This window comes from Rhinopithecus roxellana, chromosome 5 (genome assembly GCF_007565055.1).
Source record: "Rhinopithecus roxellana isolate Shanxi Qingling chromosome 5, ASM756505v1, whole genome shotgun sequence".
Classification (NCBI taxonomy): Eukaryota; Metazoa; Chordata; class Mammalia; order Primates; family Cercopithecidae; genus Rhinopithecus; species Rhinopithecus roxellana.
Window position 1 is genome coordinate 153,959,698 of NC_044553.1, and position 24,062 is coordinate 153,983,759.

At 49.7% G+C, this 24,062-nt stretch overlaps 1 protein-coding gene and 1 pseudogene across 6 annotated transcripts in view; both read right to left on the reverse strand.

Annotated features, from left to right (window-relative positions):
• Positions 1-481: 481 nt before the first annotated feature.
• LOC115897470 lies at positions 482-8,364 on the reverse strand (annotated as a pseudogene). The gene has a single exon (XR_004057245.1). The product of XR_004057245.1 is annotated as a putative uncharacterized protein encoded by LINC00341 (transcript).
• Positions 8,365-10,180: 1,816 nt separating this feature from the next.
• Positions 10,181-24,062, reverse strand: part of SYNE3 (spectrin repeat containing nuclear envelope family member 3) — a 94,236-nt gene continuing 80,354 nt past the window's right edge. For 4 of the 5 annotated variants that reach the window (XM_030930154.1, XM_030930155.1, XM_030930157.1 and 1 more), the window contains 2 exons: positions 23,265-23,303; positions 10,181-10,600 (listed from right to left, as the gene is read on the reverse strand). In XM_030930154.1, the coding sequence (XP_030786014.1) occupies positions 10,400-10,600; positions 23,265-23,303 (240 nt within the window). In that variant the 3' untranslated portion in view covers positions 10,181-10,399. The remainder of the gene's footprint in view (positions 10,601-23,264; positions 23,304-24,062) is intronic. The other variant, XM_030930158.1, reaches the window with a different exon arrangement.

Genomic DNA, 24,062 nt, shown 5'->3' on the forward strand with positions numbered 1-24,062 from the left:
GTTAGTATCAGGTCCAGGTCTCCAGGTACAAAGGATGAAGTGAATTTGCTCACATAGACTTAGCTTAGGGTAGAGTGAATTTGTAGAGTGAACTTGTTTATGAGGACCGCGTTTATGTGGAGGTTGGACTCAAGGCGATCGCAGCACTCAATCTCGTGTGATTACCAGCATCATCTGGGAGTATCTTCAAAAACATTCTCAGCATTGCCCCAGACCTTCCTCATTCACAATCTCAGGGGTGGAAGTCATGGGCAGGCCAAACTCTACCCCACCTGCTGCCTCCAGGATGGGTTCTTTGTTATTATTATTATTATTTTTTTTGACAGAGTCTTGCTCTGTCTCCCAGGCTGGAGTGCAGTGGTGCGATCTCGGCTCACTGCAAGCTCCGCCTCCCGGGTTCACACCATTCTCCTGCCTCAGCCTCCCAAGTAGCTGGGACTACAGGCGCCTGCCACCAAGCCTGGCTAATTTTTTGTATTTTAGTAGAGACGGGGTTTCACCGTGTTAGCCAGGATGGTCTCGATCTCCTGACCTCGTGATCCGCCTGCCTCGGCCTCCCAAAGTGCTGGAATTACAGGCCTGAGCCACTGCGCCCGGCCCAGGATGGGTTCTGAGGAGACATGGGACCCCTCCCATGGGAGGGATGACAAATGAAACTAAAAAATCTATCTGGGTGGATGCCCTTTGGAATGAGGGCTCTGGTCTTTTGGACTTGAAATGGAGGGAAAACATAATCATTCCTCCAAAGCTGGTATTGGAAACTTGCCATTTTTCCTCACACACACACACAGAACGAGAGAGAGAAAGGAGAAAATTTAGGACCCATCGAATTAAGCCCTCTTTCACAGCAGGTTATCTGCTATCCTGAGAAAAAGAGAGGGCATCGTTTTTAAACCAGCCCAAGGAAATTCCCAGATGACACAGATCTAAGGGGTCATCTGACCTTCCCTTCTTTATGGAGAATGCCAGGGAGAGGCATAAAACTCTGGACCTCGGGGAAAACGTCCTGAGCCCAATGCAGTCTCCCTGGGTTCAGAGAGACCACAGGCTGGGGTCTGCTGTGCTGAAGCCCAATGCTGGAAGCCAGGGCTGCCCAGGGGTGCTTCTGCATGGAGATGTATGTGTAGTACCCGCACATGCTATGCTCACATACGCGTGCATCCCTCCCATGCCGCCGACCCCTTCATACGCACACACAGCTTCCTCTGTCCGCTTCCTCCTCCCCAATAAAACTTCTGGAATATGCACAAGTGACTGCCTCCTTGTTTCTCCCATGAGAGGAATTGGAGCTGCTCAGCAGGCAGAGACCGTGCAAAGCCAACTCTGCCCTCTGCCTGTCCCCCCAGGCGCTGGCCTGTCGGTGCTTTTCCAGTGGGAAGGTAGACAGACAGCGGGTACCTGCTCCCATCCCCTGGGACCTCATCCTGATGTTGCCAGCTCCCATCAGTGGTAGGAATCAACTTCCCCGCGGGAGTGGGCACAGGAGGAAAGCCCTACTGCCCCTGCTTTGGAATGTCGCCCTCCAGCTAGCTCACCAGCTGCCAGAGTGACAGCAGCCCGCAGCCTGCAAAGGAAAGGAAAGCAACTGAGGCCCAGGGAACATTGCATAGAGTGGAGCATCGGGCCAGTCTTACCTGGGTACAAGTCCCACATTTACCACTCACCCCTCGCTGGCTGCTCTCAGGCAGGCTGCTGACCCTCCACACTCTGGTTTCTGCACCTGGTTTCTGATCATGACCCCATAGCACAGGCTTTTTGAAAGTGTCATGACCATATTGCAGGCCCTCAGGGTATGTCTCCTTCCCTCCCTTTCTCATCCAAACAGGAAGAGGGGCTGCAGGACTTTGTCCCTCATCTCCACAGAGGTGCTGGGGATGGGCTGGCCGGGTGTTCCTGGTTGCTGAGCTCAGAAGCAAGCGTTTCAGAAAGGAAGCCCAGGATCCTCGGGGGAAACCGAGGTCCCTCCCTGTGATTGCTGTCTCCCGGCTGGACAAGGTGGTTGGGTTGGGGATGGTGTTACCATGACAATTGGAGAGCAGGCACTGGGAGATGCTGAGTCCTGCTGACTGTTTTAAGGCCGTGAACATCCTGCTGAACCATTTGCTTTTAAACCCCGAGCCTGTGTTTTAACGTTCCTTTAGAAACAAATTCCTCCTTGTTCTTACTTTGAAAAACAGAAGGCGTTTCTCTCATACACAGAAGCTAAGAGAGAAATGACAGCTGGTTTTAAGTCCTCTTTGACTCTGGGCCTCTGCTGAAGGAGCCTGCAGGCACTGGCATTTGGGTGATGAGGGCCACCTGTGGGGTGCCCGCACCCACTTTCCCTTTCAAAGCCTCAATTGTCTGCTAGAAAACAAAGGGCTGGCCTGGAAAGGCTCAGAGATCCTCATTTTCCAAGATTTGCACCCAGGAGCTTCTCAAGCTCGAGAAGAAATGAAAGCAAATACGCATTGCCTGGGCTGAATCCAAACACAAAGAACGTGTTCAAAAGCTTAGCCCTGGGTGCTCACGGCCAGGACAAAGACGGGAGGGGCTGTTCCTGCACAAAAACTCTGGCAAGCAGGGCAGACCTATTTGTTGGTTCCCAAGTCTTGCAGGAAGAATGTCTACAATGCCTTTGGGTAGACCTGTAGGACTCAGGGACCCCTGAGACGAGGTGGCAGGCCGTGGTGGCAGGTCACTCTCACACTGCAAGGATGATGCCTTCACGTTCCGCATAAGGAGCATACGGCCAAGGCATGGAGGGTCAGGACGAACCCCGGTTTTTTCCTCCAACTGTAGCAGAGACAGCTAAGTCCCACTCCAAGCCACCCTACCCTTCATTCTTACTAGAAGGCCCCATCTTTTTGGGTGCATGTTCCCAGACTCCTTGCAGATGTGGGGAAAACATGTGACACCACCCTGGCCAACGAGATGAGAACCGAAGTGGCTGGTGGAGCTTCTGGGAAAACTCCTCATGAGTAGAGCAGATTCATCTAACTCACTCCCCTCCTTCCTGCCTGGAACCCAGATGAAAACTTGGAGGTACAGCAAGCATCCTGGGCCATGAAGTGGCTGTGATATGAAGGAAAGAGAGTTGCAAAGCCTTGGCTCTGACATCCACAAGCTGAGGAGACGATGCCAGCAACCGCCTATCTCTAGACTTCTCAGGAGGAGAGAAAAGTAAAGTCTCTCATTGGTTTAAGCCAAAGTTGGACGGGGGAGGAGGGATTCTGTTACTCGGGGCTGAATCTAGGGATTTCTCTTCCAGATGTGAGCCCACCCGCACCCTCCTAGGATACCTAATATTTCAAGGAGCACTAGACGTTCCAGGACTGACTTCCCTCCTTATCATTAGGTGCGGGGAGGTGGCAAGGAACTGGCCCAAGGTCACATAGCCCATCAGCAGCGGAGTTCCAACTCAACCCTGTCTAGTGCTGAGCAATGTTGCCCTGTCATCCAGAGGGTGCAGAGACCGACCCCCACTCCTGGAACTAACTCCCTGAGCTCACTGGCCAAACAAGAACTGCTGAGGTCTCAGAGTCCTAACCTGTAAAATGAGTACAAAGTTGGAACAAGACAGTCTATGGAAGCCCTCCACCTCTGACAGCCTAAAAAATCCAGGTATCCTCCTTCAACAGAGAACTTAGCATTTCCTAATCCATTTTGCCTCCCCTAAAAGTCCTACCTGGCAGTTCATTCCATTGTCTGCTTTCTGGGGCTAGTTTGTCTCACCCAAGTAGATGAAGGAAAACTGATTTTTGATTGGGAACATCCTAATTTTAACATACATTAAAAAAAAAAGAAAAAAGAAAAAAGAAAAGGAGGCCAGAATTGAGAGCTTTCCGAGAGGGCTGGTACAGGTGTACGGATGTCAAACAGGTTTTGCTCACATGCGAATATGATTGATTGGCAGCTGCTTGGAGTGGTTTTGAGGACTGTGACATCCATTGGGCTGGAGAGTAGGGAGTGGGAAAGGTTGGTAATCAACTATTGATGTCTGTCTTGGAAGCAGCAAGGGCTGTAGTTGCCCACACCTCCCTCCAATGCTGACCTAGACTGGTGACAATCAGATTGGGGTGAGAATTGGCTGAGTCCCCATGAGAAAGGGAATTAGGGCAGGATCCCACTGGGCTATGGACACAGAGGCACCCTGGTGATCACTGCAGACACCAGTGAAAAATACTCTGATTATAGAATCCAAAGGAAGCCTCTGGCATCTCAGGCTGACAGCCACAGGCACAGCCTCCCTGGGGGGTCCTTCAGCTCCCCTCCTCTGGGGAGAAATCCTAGGCAGGGGGCAGGAAAGGGCAAGAGATTATCCTTGAGCATGGACACTTTGGTCACTGGGATGTACATGCCAACCCAGACAATCCCCAGTGGGGAAAAATGGGCTTCTCAGTTTGGCATTTCCAACCACATATTTTTACCAGGAAGACAGACTAATAATTGGGCTAGTAATGGAAATGACAATCAACATCCACTGCCTTAGCCTTGGGCCTCACCTTGAAGCCTCCAGGAACCTCCCAAGCTGTGTTGTTCTGAGACTCAGCACAGCCCAACATCCTTCTGACCTCCTGAGGCCGAGTCAGTCTATTTTCCCCTCCTTCTGCCATGCCCAGGTCCTCTCCCTGCCCGGCCCAGTTGCCCTGGCTGCCTTGACCCATTTCCTCTGCCCGGCATGGTTCATAGTCATGATGGTGGCCTCCAAGAGGCAGCAAGACACTCTCATGCCCTGTCCTGAGCTCTCCCACTGTCTCCCCCATGTGACTCTTCCAGTTTCTGTGAAGTGGGTCTGCCCTCTGGAGAGGCAGATAGGCAAAGTCAAGGGCAATGACCGCAATCCAGATGGGCATCTTCAATGGTACAAATCCTTTTCTTCATCTGCGAGTGCCCTGAGGGCAGGGACTGGGCTTTGCTCACCCCAAATCTCCCGGCACAAAGCCTGACACAGGCTGGAGAATGCTTGTTGCATTGGCTTAAGATGCAAAGAGGCACAGGGCACGTCTGCCCACCAACCAGAAGCGAGAAAGCCGTAGACCCTGGACAGCATCTAAATGGCCAGTGGGAAGGCAGGGCCAGTGAGCACCTTTTTTTTGGGGGGGGGGGGCACAGCTGGCAGGCTCCTGGCCTCCCCTGAGCCCAGTTGACACAAATTTCCGCAATGTCCCTCTTCCCATTTCTCTTTCCTTCTCTCCCTCGGGGACTCCTGCACTAAGCAATCCTCAAGCTGCTCTCTTCTCCCAACCATCTCCCGGGTTCCCAAACTTTCAGACAGCATGTTTTTTCAGGAAGAATACTGTATAGGAAGCAAAACCAACATAGAGTTGGCAACTTTTTATTTTGTCCAATGAGGGCTCCCAAAACACAATAGAAACCATCAAAGAAGACAGAGCCACCTTTACCCATTCCTCATTTCCTAAAGGCCATTGAGCACGCTTGAAGTAGGAAGAACATAATCCTAGAATGAAGAGTCAGCATTTGGGTGAAATAAATCCTATAGAAAGAAAAACTCAAGGCGTTCCCTCGTATTGTCTCACTCGCCTTTGGTCAGTGAAAGCTTGCCACTAGTGCTTGTCCTTGGAGGAAAGTTGGGAACCACGAAGGTACAGCGTGCCATTCCCATTCTCTTCTTCTCTCTCACTATCCTTCCCTCCCTCCCTCCCTCCTTTTCTCTCTCTTCTGTCTCTCTCTCTGTCTCTTTTGCTCTCACTCTGTCTCTCTCCTCTCACCCTCAAATTGTGGTAAAATAAACATAACATAAAATTTAGCATCTTAACCACTTTTAAGCACACAGTTCAGTGCATCAAGCCCGACATCACCTCTTGCCTTTAACTCCCTCTGGCCTACTTCCCTGTCTGCCCTCTCCAGCCAGACCAGCATAAAGTGCAGGTCCCCAAAGCTTCTGCAAAGCCTCCCGGCCTCCCAGTCAGGCCTGGCTCCAGTCTAATGGAAGAGTTAAGATCCCCTCTTTACTCCCTAACTGTGGGCAGCCCCAGCCTCCCATCCCCTGCAAAGCAGGGCAGGATGATGCCACTGGTCCCAGTTTGCCAGCAGTAAAATCCATTAGGGAACCCCCAGTTAGCACAAACTGCCCACCTTCAGGCCTTTTTCTGCCCTCTGCCTGTCATTCTCTGTGGCCCCCAGGCTGCAGAGGGTACCCAGCTTCCTTCCCGTGAAGCTGCCCGGAGACAAGCATCTTTGGCCCCCTGGTCCCTGCAGAGAACTCCAGCCACCTGCCCAAGGCAAACGGGGCCTGAGAGATGGAACTGGGTCAGGTCATCCATGACCCATTTCCTCTGGAAGGGAGTTGGGTGTCAGGAAACACATTTGCCTTGGGGTTTTTAATGTAATTCAACAAACCACAGCCGAAGCTCTTATCCTGTGCTGGGCATTGTGGGTGTGGAGTTCCGTCATTCATGACTGAGGACCTCATCGTGAGACATTAGAGGGGCTCATCTTCAAGGTGAGCATGTGAAGGTAACGATAGATGGCCCAGGGGAATGTGCTGCTGGTGGCGACTCATCTTAGAGCTGAGGGCCAGTCCCTCAGGGAAACATATGGATGCTCCACTCTGGCCATGTCCCAGGCAAACTGATGGGCAGAGAGTTCTGCCTGCTTGCCCAGGGAACTCCATTCCCAGAGGCTACAGAGACTGCAACCTGGTAGAACCAGCCTCAAGCCCCCTCCAGCCTGGGCTTTGGGGTCCTCATTGCCCCATGTTGTGGGTTTGGACCCACTTCAGCATGAGCAAGGGTCTTTATATCTTTAAGCCTCAGTGTTCCATCTCAAACATGGGGGTAAAATAGTATCAGACCCTGGGGGCAGGTGTCCGTGGGGGAATTACACAAAGTGAGGCTGCAAAGTGCCACCCAAGGGGGTCACGCACCCACGAGCACCAAAGGGAGCACATTCTTTGTCTCCCTTGTCAGTGTTCCCTCTGTCCTGCCACCACTAAGCACCTCCCAGGGTCCTGGCTTTATGTGCTGTCAGTACCTGCCCATCCCACTCACTCCCAGCTCTTCTTTTTAAACACCCTCTGGGTGCTGCATGTGCCTTTCCACATACAGAAAATGGGTTAAGAAAGGGGTGGGGCGGACAGGTAAGCAGGGATAACTAATTCATCAACCGACCCACTGGTGGTTCTCTCTCCCTCCTCCCCTCCCCTCCTCTCTCTCTCTCTCTGACACACACACACACACACGCACACACACACACACCCTGTGTTGGGCCATGAGAGTACTAATTCTTATAAACTCTAAGACCCCTTTCATTTTGGAGACAGGTGAACAAGACACACACACACACACACACACACACACACACACACACACACGCCACAGCGCCACCTTTTCAAGCAGCACCTTAAAGCTCTGCATGGCTGTTAAAGAGGCTAGAAACTAAAGCCATAAGAACAATCACCTGGCTCTCCTTTAAGCAAAGGAGATTGCACTTGCGTTTGGAAGCACCAGTAATTGGGCTGTTCCGTCATATTACAAGTATATTTATAAGAAAGTACTGAAAATATCAATTCTTTTTTAAAAAAGTTATGCAGACAAGCAGACTTGATGGCATCATTATCAAAATTTAAAAAATATAGGTAGATATCCCCACCCCCTGCCCGCATGTTCCAGCTTCTCCTTCCCCAATATGTGGTATATGTGACAGGCTGCACACATGCCTGGTGGCTGTTTTTTTCCTGTAGTTGCTGACACGCAGGGATCACACCACAGTGAGCAGGGCACCGCCTGAGGGCCGTGGCGGCCAGTTGGGCTCTGGCCTTGCTGCCTCTCACTGTGTGGCCATGGATCAGTTTCTTCCCCGTTCCAGGCCTCAGCTTTCTCACCTGTGACATGGGAGAGTAGGAACCTGGCAAGCCCCCGCACCACAGCTCTGACTTCCAGGACTGGACATCTGTGCATGGCTGCCTGGGCTCGCTCAGCCCCTGATTTTCCAGTAAGATGGTCGCCTGCAGAGAAAGGCTCTATGGCTTGGTTTCCAGATATCTGGAGAAAAGTGTGCTTTCTCTTCTTCCATGAAATCACATACTTCTCCAGATATTTGGATACCAAGCCATAGGGTTGTAGAATCTACTTTTTGAACTTTTCATCCCCTGTAGTTGCCAATTCTGCATGTACTGGTCCTGTAGAAATAAATTAAACTGAAGCAACTTGAGGGAAGGAACTTGATGGAAGGATGGAGCATCCACAGGGCTTGTTTTCCAGAGAAAAGTATTGTTTGGAGGAGCAGAATTATAAGCCTATAGCTTATCATAAAGCTGTTCAAAAAAAAAAAAAAAATGGCCAGGCATGGTAGCTCATGCCTGTAATCCCAGCACTTTGGGAGGCTGAGGCAGGCGGATCACCTGAGGTCAGGAGTTCGAGACCAGCCTGGCCAACATGGTGAAACCCCGTCTCTACTAAAAATACAAAAATTAGCTGGGCGTGGTGGCAGGTGCCTGTAATCCCAGCTATTCGGGAGGCTAAGGCAGGAGAATCACTTGAACCTGGGAAGTGGAGGTTGCAGTGAGCCGAGATCGCATCACTGCACTCCCACCTGGGCAAAAAGAGCGAAACTCCATCTCAAAATAATAATAATAACAATAATAATAATAACTCAGAGCCAGGCTTGTGGATGGAAATATACTGCCCAAGTCACGTTCTGCTTAAAGCTGTAACAAATACAGGCGAGTTAAAAGGAAAACAAAAATATGCTTTCTGAGTCAGCCCCGAGGGCTCTCCTTGGCGGCACGGGTTTCCTGCCCGTGAATGTCCTGGTTGCCGAGGGCCGGGGCTCCCAAGGGCAGAGCTCACGGTGAAAGACCAAGGGTCAGTGTGTGTGAGACAGCAGTGGTGCTGGGCGTCAGGCCCTCTCAGGGCCTCAGTTTCCTCTCTACTTAAAGGGCCTTTCTGGGTCTATAATACCTTATGATTCCAAAGCTAGACAGAAGGTCCAAGGAAATCCCCTCTGAAGCTCGTATTTGTAGTTGAACAGACAAAATCCATTTGTAAAGAGTGGGCATTAAGTATTTTTTTAAGGGGAAAATTTAGTGTTGATTTAGGACAAACATGATCCAGTTGCTAAGCACTTAGGAACCATCCCAGAGTTCCCTGGCAAGGAAGGGATGAGTTTCTGGCCTCGGGAACTCACATAGAGTCACCGCGGCCCCAGCCCAGGTGGTGCCTGGAGCCCGGCTCGCTTACACCTGGCTGGAGAGGGCCTGGTTTTGGGTGGCCTGGGCCCTAGTCCCATATGAGAATGCCTGTGAGACCTTCTTGGCCCTGTGGACCTGCTGTCTCCAGAGTCCTTTCTGGGAAGGGGAAGGAGAGCCCTTGAGACAGGCCGAACTCCAAAGCAGATTCTCTCACTTCTGTCCTGGACCCTCGATCCTTGGCCCCTGGCATGGCAGACGCTTCCCTTCTGTCCTGCAGCTTGAGCTCTCGATGATGAAAACTCAGTCCAAGAGCGACAGAGGAAATGCATCTTTCCTGGGCACTGCTAGTGGGTGCTGCTCACGGAGTGTGCCTCACCATTCTGCATGGAAATCTTAAAAATAAAGCCTGTCTTCTTCCCTTTTCCCCTGAATGAAACACACAGCGCAGGATCTCACCATTTCACGGGGGCTCGGTGTCATCACCAGGGACAGTCCTCACAGGTCTGTGTAATCAGAAGCCGCTGAGACCTGGGGTTACGGCTCCCGCATGGGATGCCTCCACGCGGCTGTACTTTCTTAGTTCGGGGATCTGCTCTCTGCAGCTCTTCTTTTTCTCTCTTGATATCACTCTGTCAGTTGTCACTGCTATCACTGTACCTGCCTCTGGTCATTGCCATTTCTACTTCTCGTACGTAGCAGCTACTCTCTGTGGTTGTTAAAACTAGACAAGCATACTTGTTCTCATTATGCAGAAAGCCAGAGTCGCTGGGCGCCGAGTGAGGGTCTGTGCCGCTCTTCTGCGTTGCAGCTCAGAGGCCTTTCATTACATCCTAGTTCTGGGATTGGCTTTGGAGAAGAGGTTGCCATGAAAGTGACAGGTTATTGTTCTTGCTTTCTAGAGATGACTGCAGACCAAGTCAACAATACCACAAAATCCCATTGGAGGGAGACATTGCTAGGAATTTTCCCAACTCCAAATAGACCTCATATATGAAACTATACATACTGAGCATTTACATACAGATCATATAAAAATTCTAGACATTGTTCCCTAGTCACATGTAGTACACATTTGGTATAAATAGACTAAGACAACACTGTATACAAAGTAAGTCTGTTCTGGGAATGCTGACACAGCACTGATACGGATGCAGCTCTGCAGTCTTTGGCCTGCCCCTGTTTCCAGTTTCCCTGGCGGGCATCCTCAGAAGGGGCCCTGGGACTGCTGGAGGTTGGAGAACAAAGTCACCTGTGTGCCCCAGTGGGTTAGGTGGGTGGCGGGCCATTGTAGCGCAGCATGAGCGTGAAGGAGCGGGCGAAGTTGTTGGCCAGGGTGCAGCTGCGGTCCTCTTCCCTGATGGGGAGCAGGAACAGCAGGAGGAGGAACAGCAGCAGAAGCAGCTGCAGTGGGAGCGCCACACAGCACACCCTCCGGAAGAGGGAGCCCAGTCCTCGCCACCGCCGAGTCTGCGGAACCAACACAGTACAGGTGAGTGGGCTGGGGGACTCTGGGGGTGGGGGGCAGGTTCAGGGGGTGAGGAGGATGCCAGGAGTGGTGGTGGCACTGAACTGACTGTATGACAGTACATGTCTCTGTGTTCTCATCAGTGAAATGGGACTAATGTAAGTTTTGCCAGAAACAAAGGTTTCTGCAGTTTTCCCAAAGCATTCAAGACATGAAAGGAAGAACAGAAAATACAGTTGCAGGCTCTGCCATTGTGACATACATCTTTGCCTGGTGTAGCAAAGGGCTGGCTGTGAATCCTAAGGTTACCTGACTTCTCTGAACCTCAAGTTTCTCATCTACAGATAGAGGCAATAATGGTACCTACATGACACAGTTGTCATGAGGATCCAATGAGGCAGAGCCTGGCACATAGTAGGTATGTACCAGCTGCTGTCATTATTAGTACGCATCCCTAATATAGTCACCATCTAAATCATTGTCATCACCATCATCACCACCATCAAGTTCACCATCATCACTTTCTTCCTCCTGTCTTTCTTCCCTTTTTCCTCTTTCTCCTCCCCCTCTTCCTTTTCTTTTCTTTTCTTTTCTTTTTTTCTTTTTTTGAGGTGAAGTCTCACTCTGTCACCCAGGCTGGAGTTCAGTGGCGTGATCTCAGCTCACTGCAACCTCCACCTCCCAGGTTCAAGCAGTTCTTTCCCTCAGCCTCCCAGGTGGCTGGGATTACAGGCACCTGCCACTACGCCCAGCTATTTTTTTTTTTTTTTTTGTATTTTTAGTAGAGATGGGGTTTCACAATGTTGGCCATGCTGGTCTTGAATGCTGACCTCATGATCCACCCTCCTCAGCCTCCCAAAGTGCTGGGATTATAAGTGTGAGCCACCGTGCCCAGCCCCGTCTTCCTTTTCCTTCCTCTCCCCTTCCCTCTTCTCCCCTTCTTCCTCCTTCTCCTTTTATTTCATAATCAATTTCATCACCATCACCATTGCCATCAGTATCACATGAAGGTCAGTCTCACAAGTCCAAATGCCTAATGGAGTTCTCTGCTACAATATCCCTGAAAGTGGTCAAGAAAACATTTTCTAAATTCTGGAGGGACTGGCGGGGTTGTGGCTTCATGGATGTCTGACTGCCAAGGAGTGCAGGGAAAGAGCTGGTCACTTAGAAAAGTGAGGCCCTCATGGTCAAGATGCTGCAGAGTGCAGGATGAGCCCAGCTTTTAGGATCCTAGCAGACCATGTCCCCACCCAGACTCTGTTACTCAACAGCTATGTGTCCTTGGGCAAATCAATATTGGATCCTCTGTTTCCTGCTCTGCAAAATGGGGATCAAACACCTACCCCTATTTGCTGGGCTGTGGTGAGGGCTCAAAGCAAAGGTATATTTATACCTCGATTGATAAATGTACCAGTTCTTACTATTAGCACTATTAGTAATTATTTATAATAATAGTGCTAGCATTATTAGTAACTGTTAGTAACATTCATTACTATTAATATTAGTAATCATAGCACTAGTACTATTATCATAGAATATATGTGCTGGCTCCCTGAAGAACCAAGGTTCATCCTCCAGAACACCAAAAGCCACAGTCCCATGATGATGATAGTGATCGTGACCATGATGATGGAGGTGAGGGCAATGATGGCAGTGATGCTTGATGATGGTGGTGATGGTGATAATGATCATGACGCTAATGGTGGTAGGGATGGGGGTAGGGTGGTGACAGTAAGGTGGTGATGATGGTGATAATGACCATGGTAATGGTGATAATGGTGATGATCATGGTGATGGGGATGGGGATGGTGGTGACTGTGATGGTGATTGTAAGTGTGAGTGATAGTGATGATGATAGTGCTGGTGATGATGGTGATGGTGATGATGACAGCGATGGTGGCAGTGGTCATGATGGTGAGGGTGATGGTGGTAAGGATGATGGTGATGGTGATGGTGGTGGTGATGGTGATAGTGATGACAGTGGAGGTAGAGATGGTGGTGGTGGTGACGGTGAGGGTAATGGTGGTAAGGATGATGGTGATGGTGATAGTGATGATGATGGAGGTAGAGATGGTGGTGGTGGTGATGGTGAGGGTAATGGTGGTAAGGATGATGGTGATGGTGATGATGATGGAGGTAGGGATGGCGGTGGTGGTGACGGCGAGGGTAATGGTGGTAAGGATGATGGTGATGGTGATGATGATGGAGGTAGAGATGGCGGTGGTGGTCGGGACGGGAGGTATGGTGGGGAGGATGGTGATGTGATATGGTGAGGGTGTGGTGGGTGAGGGTACTGGTGGTGAGAATGATGGTGTTGGGTGATGGTGATGGTGATAGTATGATGGAGATGATGTGATGTAGGTAGATGATGGTGTGGTGGTGGTGATGGTGATAGGATGTAAGATGGTGGTGGTGGTGATGACGTGGTGGTGGATGGTGATGGTGATGGTGGTGGTGATGGTGATAGTTGTGATGGTGATAGAGGTGAAGATGGTGGTGGTGGTGAAGGTGAGGGCAATGGTGTTAAGGATGATGGCAATGGTGGTGGTGATGGTGGTAGTGGTGGTAGTGACGGTGAGGGTGATGATGGTGATGAAGAAGCACTGTTAAATGCAAATATTCCTGGGAGGTTCGAACCTAGGCAGTTCTCTACCTCTCCTCTCTGAGTCAACTCATGTATTCCCCTGCTCCAAGTATCTCCTCCAGATGATAACACTTAACCCTGTGCCTCCAGCCTCAAATGTGTTCACTCACCAAAGTCCTTAAACACTGATTTTATAAAACAGGCTGCTTAAAACAATGAATAAGTACTCTTGGCTGCATGTATTTCAGCAGTGACTTTGGGAGCGGAGGGTAGGGGGTGACAAATTGTTTAAGCAGCTGAATGAGTGTGAGTTCACAGAGAAGGCGGCTCTTCCCACAACTGCTGGGCTGGGTGGAGCCAAATCTCTGACACATGTGACCCACCCAGGGAGAGAGAAAAGAGGCAAGACAATGAGCTGCAGGGCTACCCAGTCTGGGTTTTCACTGCAACTAACAGCCTGTAATTAAGGATCTCCCAAATGGAGGGTCTGCTTACAAGTGTCCTTTTTTATTTGCCCCTCCATTCTCAGAGCTAACACTTTGCTTATTCAGGAGAGGGGTTTTGCCTTGGCCATGATCCTCTGGGGAAAACATCTTTGAAGGTCCAAAAAGTGTTTACACATACAAGTGTTGACAAGGGGTGGTCTTCTCAAAGGATTCCTGCAGCCTGCCCAGTGCCTGTTTACTTAGAGCTCACATCCTCACTTAAAGGGTCCTGGATTCAAAAATGCTCTTAAAAAAGGACACCTTTCAATATGTTTCTAAATGCTTAGAAACACACACACACACACAGATGCCCATACAAACACAGACACACACACACACAACCCTCTAAGAAGCCAACAAGAAAAATGACAATCTCAGCTCTTCTAAAGAGAGAAAGGGCTTCCTCAGGAAGTTATAAGCTCCCCATCTGATATGGTTTGGCTGTGTCCCCACCCAAATCTCATCTTCAATTATAGTTCCCATAATTCCCATGTGTTATGGGAAGGACCCAGTAGGAGATAATTGAATCATGGGGGCAGTTTCCCCCATACTGTTCTCATGGTGGTGAATAAGTCTCACAAGATCTGACTGTTTTATAAGGGATTTCCCCTTTCACTTGGCTCCCATTCTCTCTTGTCTGCTGCCATGTAAGACATGACTTTCTTCTGCTGTAATTGTGAGGCCTCCCCAGCCACGTGGAACTGTGAGTTCATTAAACCTCCTTTTCTTTATGAATTACCCAGTCTCGGGTATGTCTTTATCGACAGCATGAAAACGGACTCATACACCATCCCTGAGGGTAGGGAAGCAGGGGTCGATGAGCCCATAGGGGTGGGGAGGGAGTAGAGGAGTTAACATACTCAACAGAGGCTCTGACCAAGAGTCCTCCAAGGTCTTACATGAGACTCCAGATTTCTGAGGATCGCAGGCTAGAGTTCATCTCAGTCCATGAGACCTAATCTTCTACCATTGGTGAAATGGAATGTGGGGAAAATAAAAGGTTTGGAGTCTTGGGTTCTAACCCTGACTCTACCACTTTCTAGCTGTGTGATCTAGGGCATGTTGCTTAGCCTCTCAGAGCCTCAATTTCTTCTCTGTTGGGAGACAGTGACACTTGCCTACCAATGTAGGAAGGATAAATGAAGCAATGCATGCTATGCATAAAATGCACAGTAGGCACCCAATAAAGGCTCACTTCCTTTCTCCTCTGGCTGATGGGTGTGGGGCAGAGAGGCAGCTTCTACAAGTTCCACAAGCTTCCCCTCCACCACGGATGCAGGGATTAGGCACCATCATCACCTTCGGTCCCATCAGGGAAGAAAGCACTGCCCTCCTTAAATGCCATCTCTCAGCTCCTTAAAGACTCTCACGTCTTATTGCCACAGGGCCTTTGCACGGGCTGTCCCTTGTGTCTGGAATGCTCATTGTCCTTCTTTCTCCACTCCACCTGGTTAGTGCTGACTGACCATTCTAATCTCACCCTGAGTCACTTCCTCCAGGAGACCTTCCCTGGTCTTACACATCCTCAGGGCACCCTTTCCTCTGGATCACTGATTAAGATCTGTGCTGCCCTTAACTCCTCGGAGGCGGGGTCCACATTAGTCTTGTACTTTACTGTATCCTCAGCAGTGCTCAGTAAATATTTGCTGAATGAATGAAACCATGAATATAAGGCTCCTTCCCTCCCTGCACCTCTGGCCATCCGCTTCTCCCTCAATACATCGGAGGCCACCCCGGAGACACGGGCACCTGCTATCTGCGAGCTGTTCTCACTGTGCCCATGGTTCACCAGTATGTCTGGGCTCCACTTGTTAGTGAACTCACTAAACACACCCCCAATGGTCCTGAGCTTTGCTCTTCACCTCACTCAGGGGCCTCCTGGGCACCTTGAGCATCTCTGTGAGGCCGACTTTCCTATGCCCATTTTACAGAGGAAGAAACTGAGGCTGGGAGAGTATCCAGTCCAAGGTCACACAGATAGGCTCAGCTCTCCAGTGTCAGTCAAGAGCCCAGGCTCTTCCTACTATCCCACGTGGCATTTCTCACAAGAAACAACAAATAAAATAACAACAAACGTATCTGGGGCCTCTGTTGTTCAACCTGGATCTGTGGAGGGTGGGTGTGCTCTGACCTGGGGCCTAGAGAGAGGAAGTCACATCCCATCACCACTGAGGTTAAGGGTCTTACCCAGGACCTGTCCAGGTCTCAGTACCCACCACAAAGATGCTTCCAGGCCGGCACCAAGTGCGGGATGGTGGACGAGGCCCACTGAGTCAGCTGCAGGACCCCCAAGGAAGCATCTAGTGGGCAGTTGAGGTTTTAGGACTGAGGCTAGAAGGACAGACCTGCATTAGAGATGAAGCAAGAGCTCACACAGCCTGAAGACAGTGCATAACCACAGGCGTGGAAGGAGGTACCGGGGAGAGTCACCTACGAGATGGTGCAGAAAGCCACAGGTGTGGGAGGAGATGCCAAGAAGAGAATGACCCAAGAGATAGTACATAAACCAGAGGCCTGGAAGGAGGTGCCAGGGAGAGCCACCCACCAGATGGTGCATGAACCACAGGCATGGGAGGAGATGCCAGGGAGAGTTACCCATAAGATAGTGTGCAAACCACAGGCATGAAAGGAGGTGCCAGGGAGAGTGACCCAGGAGAGGGACAGGTCCTGGAGAACCTGAGGATACCACCCAAGAAGAAAGAGGTATTGTATTTCTAGTGCCTCTACCCAGCCCCTACAGGTCACTTATCCATTACAAAAGCAATGGTAGGAACTTCACAGGGAGAAGCCTCCCTAAGGGCGGCCACTCTTTTTTTTTCTTTGTTTTCTTTTTTTTTCTTTATTTTTTTTTTTTTTATTATACTTTAAGTTCTAGGGTACATGTGCACAATGTGCACGTTTGTTACATATGTATACTTGTGCCATGTTGGTGTGCTGCACCCATCAACTCGTCAGCACCCATCAGCTCGTCATTTACATCAGGTATAACTCCCAATGCCATCCCTCCCACTCTTTTTTTCTTTTGAGATGGAGTCTCGCTCTGTCGCCCAGGCTGGAGTGCAGTGGCTGGATCTCAGCTCACTGCAAGTTCCGCCTCCTGGGTTTACGCCATTCTCCTGCCTCAGCCTCCCGAGTAACTGGGACTACAGGTGCCCGCCACATCGCCCGGCTAGTTTTTTTTTTTTTTTTTTTTTTTTTTTTTTTTGTATTTTTTTAGTAGAGACGGGGGTTTCACCGTGTTAACCAGGATGGTCTCGATCTCCTGACCTCGTGATCCACCCGTCTCGGCCTCCCAAAGTGCTGGGATTACAGGCTTGAGCCACCGCGCTCAGCCACCTCCCACTCTTAACTGATGATCAGAGTGAACACAGCCCATGTGCGACATACTGACGCCATGCGTCTCCTGATAAGAGGCACAAGTAAACCACAGCACCGCTCTGTGACATTCCTGCCAGGAACCTGTCACCAAATCCAATCACAAGGAAACAGCAGGGAAACCCAAACGGAAGGATATTCCACAAACTGTCAGGCCTGTGCTCAAAAAGGTCAAGGTCAAGAAGAATTAGGAAAAACTGAGGAACTGGGCCAGATTGGAGGAAAACAGAGATGTGACAATAAATGCAATGTGTGATCTTGGACTGGATCCTGGACTGAGAAAAAAAAATCTACCAGTAAGACTGTAAGTGGTATGTCCAGACAATGGAATATAATTCAGTGGTCAAAAGAAATCAGCTATTGGACAGGCACAGTGGCTCATGCCTGTAATCCCAGCACTTTGAGAGGCCGAGGCAGGCAGATCACTTGAGGTCAGGAGTTTGAGACCAGCCTGACCAACATGGTGAAACCATATCTCTACTAAAAATACAAAAAAAAAAAAAAAAAAAAAAAAAAAAACTAGCCTGGTGTGGTGGCAGGCACCTGTAATTCCAGCTACTCGGGAGGCTGGGGGAGAAGAATTGCTTGAACCTGGGAGGTAGAGGTTGCAGTGAGCAGAGATTGCACCACTGCACTCCAGCCTGGGTGACAGAGTGAGACTCCATTTCAAAAAAAAAAGAAAAGAAAAAGAAAAAAGAAATGAGCTATCAGGCCACAAAGACACTGAGGAACCTTAAATGTATGTTGACAGGTAAAAGAAGTCAGTCTGAAAGGCTGCATAGTGTATGAATCCAGCCATAGGATATCCTAGAAAAGGCAAACCATGGAGACAGCAGAAAGATGTGTGGTTGCCAGGGCCTGGGGAGAGGTGGGGAGGGATGAATAGGTGGAGCACAGGGGATTTTCAGGGCAGTGAAACTGTTCTGCATCATACTTTAGTGGTGGATACTGGTCATTAGACATTTGTCCACACCCATAGATTGTACAACACCAAGAGTGGGTGCTCAGGCAAGCTGTGAACTGAGTTATTAACAATGTATCAAGTGGTTCATCATCCTTAGCAAATGGACCACACTAACACAAGATGTTAACTAATGTGGAAGATGGAGGGGGCTGGGATGAGAGGAGGTCTATGGGAATACTTTGTACATTCTGCTCAAGTTTTCTATAAACCGAAAGCTGCTGAAAAATGAAAGTCTATCAATTCAAAAGAGACTATTGAGACAGCTTAAAATTTTAAAATATGGACTGTGGATTCAATAATAGTATTTCATTAACATTGAGTGTTATCAACACTGACTTAGATAGCTGGCAAACAGTAAAACAAAGAGAGAGGTATCAGGATAGAGGCAGCTGGAAGAGGAGGCTGTGGTCATCAGCCCCAGTGCCCCAGGGCCAGGTGTGATGAGGATAGTAGTTCACTGGCCTTAGTGAAGCAGTAGCTGCTGGGTCCCTCACTGCGATGAATTTCAGACGAGTTGTGGGGTGGAAGGTGAGTGAGCAAGTGTAGAGAATGCTTCTCTGGAGCTTGGTAGTCAAGGACTAGTTTCAAATACATCACCACCAAAGTTTTAGCACCAACTTGTTCACAAATCATCAAAGACTGATTGTCTCTGGGCTCTGTAGACGGAAGGAGTGGCGAGGCCGTGGGATGACACAGAGCATAGTGAAGCCTGTCCCTGGCTCTGCCTTTTAGAGGTCAGAGACTGCATGGCCCTAGCGAAGCCCAGGCCTTTGGTTGTGACCAGGGAAGAAGCAGATTTGACCTGCCCCTGGAGTTCCATGGTAAGTCACAGGAGTAAAAACTCAAGCTATGTTGCCTCTCTTGACTCCCATCTGACCCCATCCCACGAGTGAGAGAAGGGGCCAAGGGGCCCAGAAACCATTTCCTCCCACTATAAAAGGAGAAGGCAGTTGTGAGTATTAAGGACCAAGCACATGCGTGCCCAGCACAGGGCCTGACACACAAAAGGGATTTTTGCAAAGAGAGAAAGTTATGATCTAACATGGAATACTCACTGAGATTGGGTATCACAGTAGCTCATCCAATCTAAGACGCTGATTAAAAAGTGCACCATTATTTTACAAACCGCTAAGAAAGAAAAGAACAGCAACCAAAATGGTGCATCTGATAGGAAAGCCCACATCAATATGGGGGACCAAGGGAGCTGCACCTTCAATATAAGGAGAAATGAGAAATAAACCCACCTCACAGAAAGAGGAGGCAAGGAAATTCCAGGTCTTCTCTTGGCACTGGGTGAAGGGTGGGAAACCAGAACTCTTCCTCAAGAGTCTGAACCACGGGCTGGAGCTCCCCAAGGTTGGCGGTCTCCGTTTACACAACCAGTGTGGTCCAAAGGAAACCCAAACAGAACACAACCCGCAAGCAGACATTTTAATTTAAAGGAATCTCAGGTTGGGGGTGACGGGCAATAAATCTAAATCTTCACTGGAAGAACTACATTGTAATAAGACACCCGAATTCCAGAGATGTGAAAATGTGAAAAACATGAGGCTTAAAACCTATGAAACATAGTCAAATAAATAAAATGCTACTCTCAGGTCACACAACATCTGGGTCTATAGTCCAAGAGCCCACATATGAAATGGATGGGAGATGCCTGCTCTCTGTTTCTGCAAACTAGCACTGCCCTATTGCACCCTGGTTCACAGAACCTTTGGTCAATCCATCCCCAACTAAAAGTTTGCCTCAGGTAGGGCTATTCCACTTCCCTGGGCCAATGCAAGGAATGCAATTTACTCACAGCGCAACTGCAACTCAAAAAGCAATTACATTTCACGTGTCTAAATGCTGCAGGCAAACACCCGCGGCAGTGAGTTGGCAAGTGCGTAGGCAGCTGCAAATTTAATAAATCTTAATTATTCTGTTTATACAAACAAGCAGGCTGAAGCCACTGACGTAGCTGGGGCTTTCAATGACTTGGAGCATGGAGAGAGGAAAAAAAGTGTGGAGAGCCAACTGCTCATAAATAATTAGCTTTGGGGTAAGTTTTTTTTCCCCGTTTCCCTTTAGACCAAAAATAATATGTGGAATGTTTTTAAGTTGGCAAGATTACAGCCTCTGAAGACAGCACCTACTTTCTACCTGCCAAGCCTGTGGATGTGCATACGTGCATGCGTGCGCATAACCACACAGGCATACGCCACACCCCAACCCGCAAAGAACCACGCACACACCAAAGAGAAGGGAGGATTTCCCCCTCAGATGTGTCATTGCTCCCTTTGCTCTCAGAAAGAAAAGCTGGGCGGTGTCTGCAGAAGTCTCCCAGGTCCCCATTCACACAGCACTTGAGAACCTACTATGTGCCATTGTTACAACAGGAACTTTGCTACCAGGAGCTCAGTGAACTCACATTTGAGTTTGGAAGACTGTAGCTAAATGACTCACTGGAGGTCACACACACTAATCATGGAGCCTGGGTTTGAATCCAGAGTATAAAGTGGTGGTTCTCAAAGTGTGGTCTCCGGGCCCCCAGCAGCAGCAACACCTGGGTCATGTCAGAAATGCAGATTCATGGGCCACCCTAAAACTAATGAATCGAAAACTCCAGAGGTGGGGTTCAACAATCTATGTTTTAACAAGCTGTCCTATAAAGGAGCCACAGACGGTGTCTGTGTATTGGCCCCCACGTTGTTTACTTCTTCACAGTGGGCTGAGATCCGTTAGCTCAAAAGCCAGCAAGCACCAAAGTCAAATTTTTACACATCCAATTGTTTTAAACATAGCCCAAGTAAGCAGATTCTTTAGTCATTTAGGGCTTTCCTGCTTTGCATACCCCACCAAGATGTGCCCAACGTCTTCTGGTCATAGACAAGATACACCTCAGGGCTACATGGATCCCAAGCGGTGTGACCTTCAGAGCTCTCTGATCCAGAGATTCCCACTGTACTACTGAGAAACATCAGCTGGACACGTGTGCTCTGGCCTCATCCCCCTCTCTCCACCCAAGCAGGATGTACAGTCTACAGGACAGGTCGCTGCTCTTCTGTTTACTGATGTATCCCAGTGCCTAAAGCAGAGCTTGGCACAAAGTCAGCACTAAGGAAGGAAGGAAGGAAGGAAGGAAGGAAGGAAGGAAGGAAGGAAGGAAGGAAGGAAGGAAGGAAGGAAGGAAGGAAGGAAGGAAGGAGGGAGGGAGGCGACGTAGAGATAGCAATGAACACTATGGCTATGAACATACCACAGTAACACATTAATTACAGGTTGTAGGAACCTGAGCCTGCACTGGAGGGCTGGTGTCAGCCTACAAATGTCACTACTCAAAAACATTTAGTGGGCACTTACTATGTTTTAGGCACCATGGCTAGACACCAGGGGGCCCAGACTTGACACCCACATGGATCCTGGCCTGGGGGCTGCAGAGGTGGGGGCTTCCAACCAGAGAGAGGCTTGAAGTGCAGGAGCTAGAGTCGGTCTGGACACCAGGTCCTGGGTCCCCCGTCTCCCACCAGGACCCCCCTGGCCGGCCTGTGTAGAACACCTGTCCTTTCTTGATGATTTTCCCTATCTCATGAGAAGTCTGTTTGTTATTCGAAACTGCGGTGTGTTGGGGGCAGGGTTTAAGCGATCAGAAGCACTTCTACTTTCATATACAGCAGTTCACCGGATCTTCAAACTAAGTTCATGAAGTAAATAAGGTTGCCATTAATAGTTCCATTTTAGGCTGGGCACAGTGGCTTATGCCTGTAATCCCAGCACTCTGGGAGGCCGAGGAGGGTGGATCACCTGAGGTCAGGAGTTTGAGACCAGCCTTGCCAATATGGCGAAACCTCGTCTCTAATAAAAATACAAAACTTAGCTGGGCGTGGTGGCGCATGCCTGTAATCTCAGCTACTCGGGAGGCTTAGGCAGGAAAAGTGACTGAACCCGGGAGGCAGAGGTTGCAGTGAGCTGAGATTATGCCATTGCACTCCAGCCTGGGTGACAAGAGACTCCATCTCAAAAAAAAAAAAAAAAAGAAAAACGTTCCATTTTATAGATGGGGAAAGTGAGCCCGAAGGAGCCAAGCAACTCCCTCAAAGCCACAAAGCCAGTTGGTGTTGGGCTCAGAGCCCAGCCTTGATTTTGTGACTGCCCTGCCCAGTCCATGTGTCATCCACTCTCCTACAGACGTTACTTATGACACCAGCCTGAGGCCAAGAAGAAATCACAGATTTCTAGGAAACTCAGATTCCAAAGAATGAGAGATCTCAAGGAACTCAGCTCCTTGGGCCAGAGCATGCCGGAGGCTCGTGTCAGTATGGGCCAGTGCCTAGCAGGAAAACACAGCATTCGTTCTTTTGCAAACACTGACACCAGGGGACACCGATTTACACCTGGCTTTTCCAGAAATGGGGAGACACTCCGGGCCCCAGGGAAGTCTTCTGCAAGTCACAACTGTGGAAGGTTAACAACATGGCTTTTGGATTCAGAAGCCAGAGACCACTGAGGCGCTGAGGCCTTCCTTGAACAAGTCACTTCAGGCTTGCCCCTTCTGTTTCCTCACGCTGAAAGTTGAGATTATACTGCCTCCTGGGTGTCAATGGGAGAGTTACAGGAGAGGCCCTAACCACAACTTAGCACAGTTCCTTACACACACAGTGGATGGCCAATACATAGCATCTCGCGTAAGAATCATACCTGTTTCTCATTGTTGTCATTATTACTGCTGTTATTGTTATTGCTTCAGCCTGCAAAGGCCCTGGGAGTGACTCTGAGCATGGCTCCACAGGGTAAGTGGAAACACCTGCCTAGTAGAACTCAGCGGCACAATCCCTCCCTCTCCTGTCCCTACTAAGCCCTGCAGACCCTCCACCACCAGGGTGGCCACACCGTCCAGTTTACCCACAACAACCCAGGTTTCCTGGGACAGTCCCGGTTCACACCTGTTGTCACAGCCTAATCACTGGTAGCATCTTTGTCCACTCCCCAGCGTGTCCTGATTTGGGAGGGTGAACTCCAAGATCCCCTCTCTGCTATGTGCCTGTCACAGCGGAGGACTCTGCACACCCTGGCCAGCTTCACCCCGAGCCTGGGGCTTCTTGAGACCAAGAATCCTGGGGCCCAGCACAGCGCAGCCCAGAGTTGATCCCCCATAAATGTTCTTTGGTCTTCCTGGAGCCTTCCAGAAAGCCCACGAGTCCTGCCCCAGTGTCACAGGCCCACCAACCCTCCAGGCACCCTGCCCGCTAGCTGTGTGGAGCAGATGGCAGACACTGTACCTTTTGGAATCCAGTCGGCTCCCCTGGAGAACTTTGTGTCTGTTATTTTAGGGAAGGAGAGGAAAAGGGGGAAAAAAAATAAGTTAAGTGAGTGAAACTTAAATCCCAACAGAGCCTGTAATGGAATATTCATTTTGTCAGGGGAGTGTTTCTTTAAAACTTCTGGTCATCTGGACAGCCTGAGCCAGCAGGTGATTCGATTTAATGAGCTTTTTAACACACTTCAGGCCCAGCTGGGATTCTGTCTGGAAAGGCGGTGGCCAAGGCCGGCTGGGGCCATGGCCGACCTGGCTTGGGCTAGGGTGACACCTAGTGGCCATCTCGGCTGCTGCGGGGCCAGGAAAGCCTGGGGCACCCAGCTTGGGCCTGGGGTCTGAGGCTGAAAGGGCCCTTAGGGGCCATCCCACCACCCTCCTCAGACTTAGGGACCTAGGAAACTTAACCTTTGTGCCTCAGTTTCCTCATTGGTTCACAGGGCATATAACAGCACCTCCTTTAAAGGACTGTTATGAGGACATAGCATTGAGCAAAGGTTATGATCATTACTAGTTTTGCTATTATTATTATTATTTTGTGTGAGGAGACACAGGGGCCCCCAAAAAGGAAGGTGCTTGCTCAACTAAGACACAGGGCAAGTTAGAGACATGGGGCTGGACCCCAGGGCTCCTGATGCCACTCCAGTGCTTCCCCAGGTCACGCCTACAACACAACGGTGTGTCTGCAGGCTGGCTCTGCCACTGACCACCCATGCAGCCTTGGGCAAGTTTTTTCACTGCTTGGAGTCTCAGCTCCCACTCT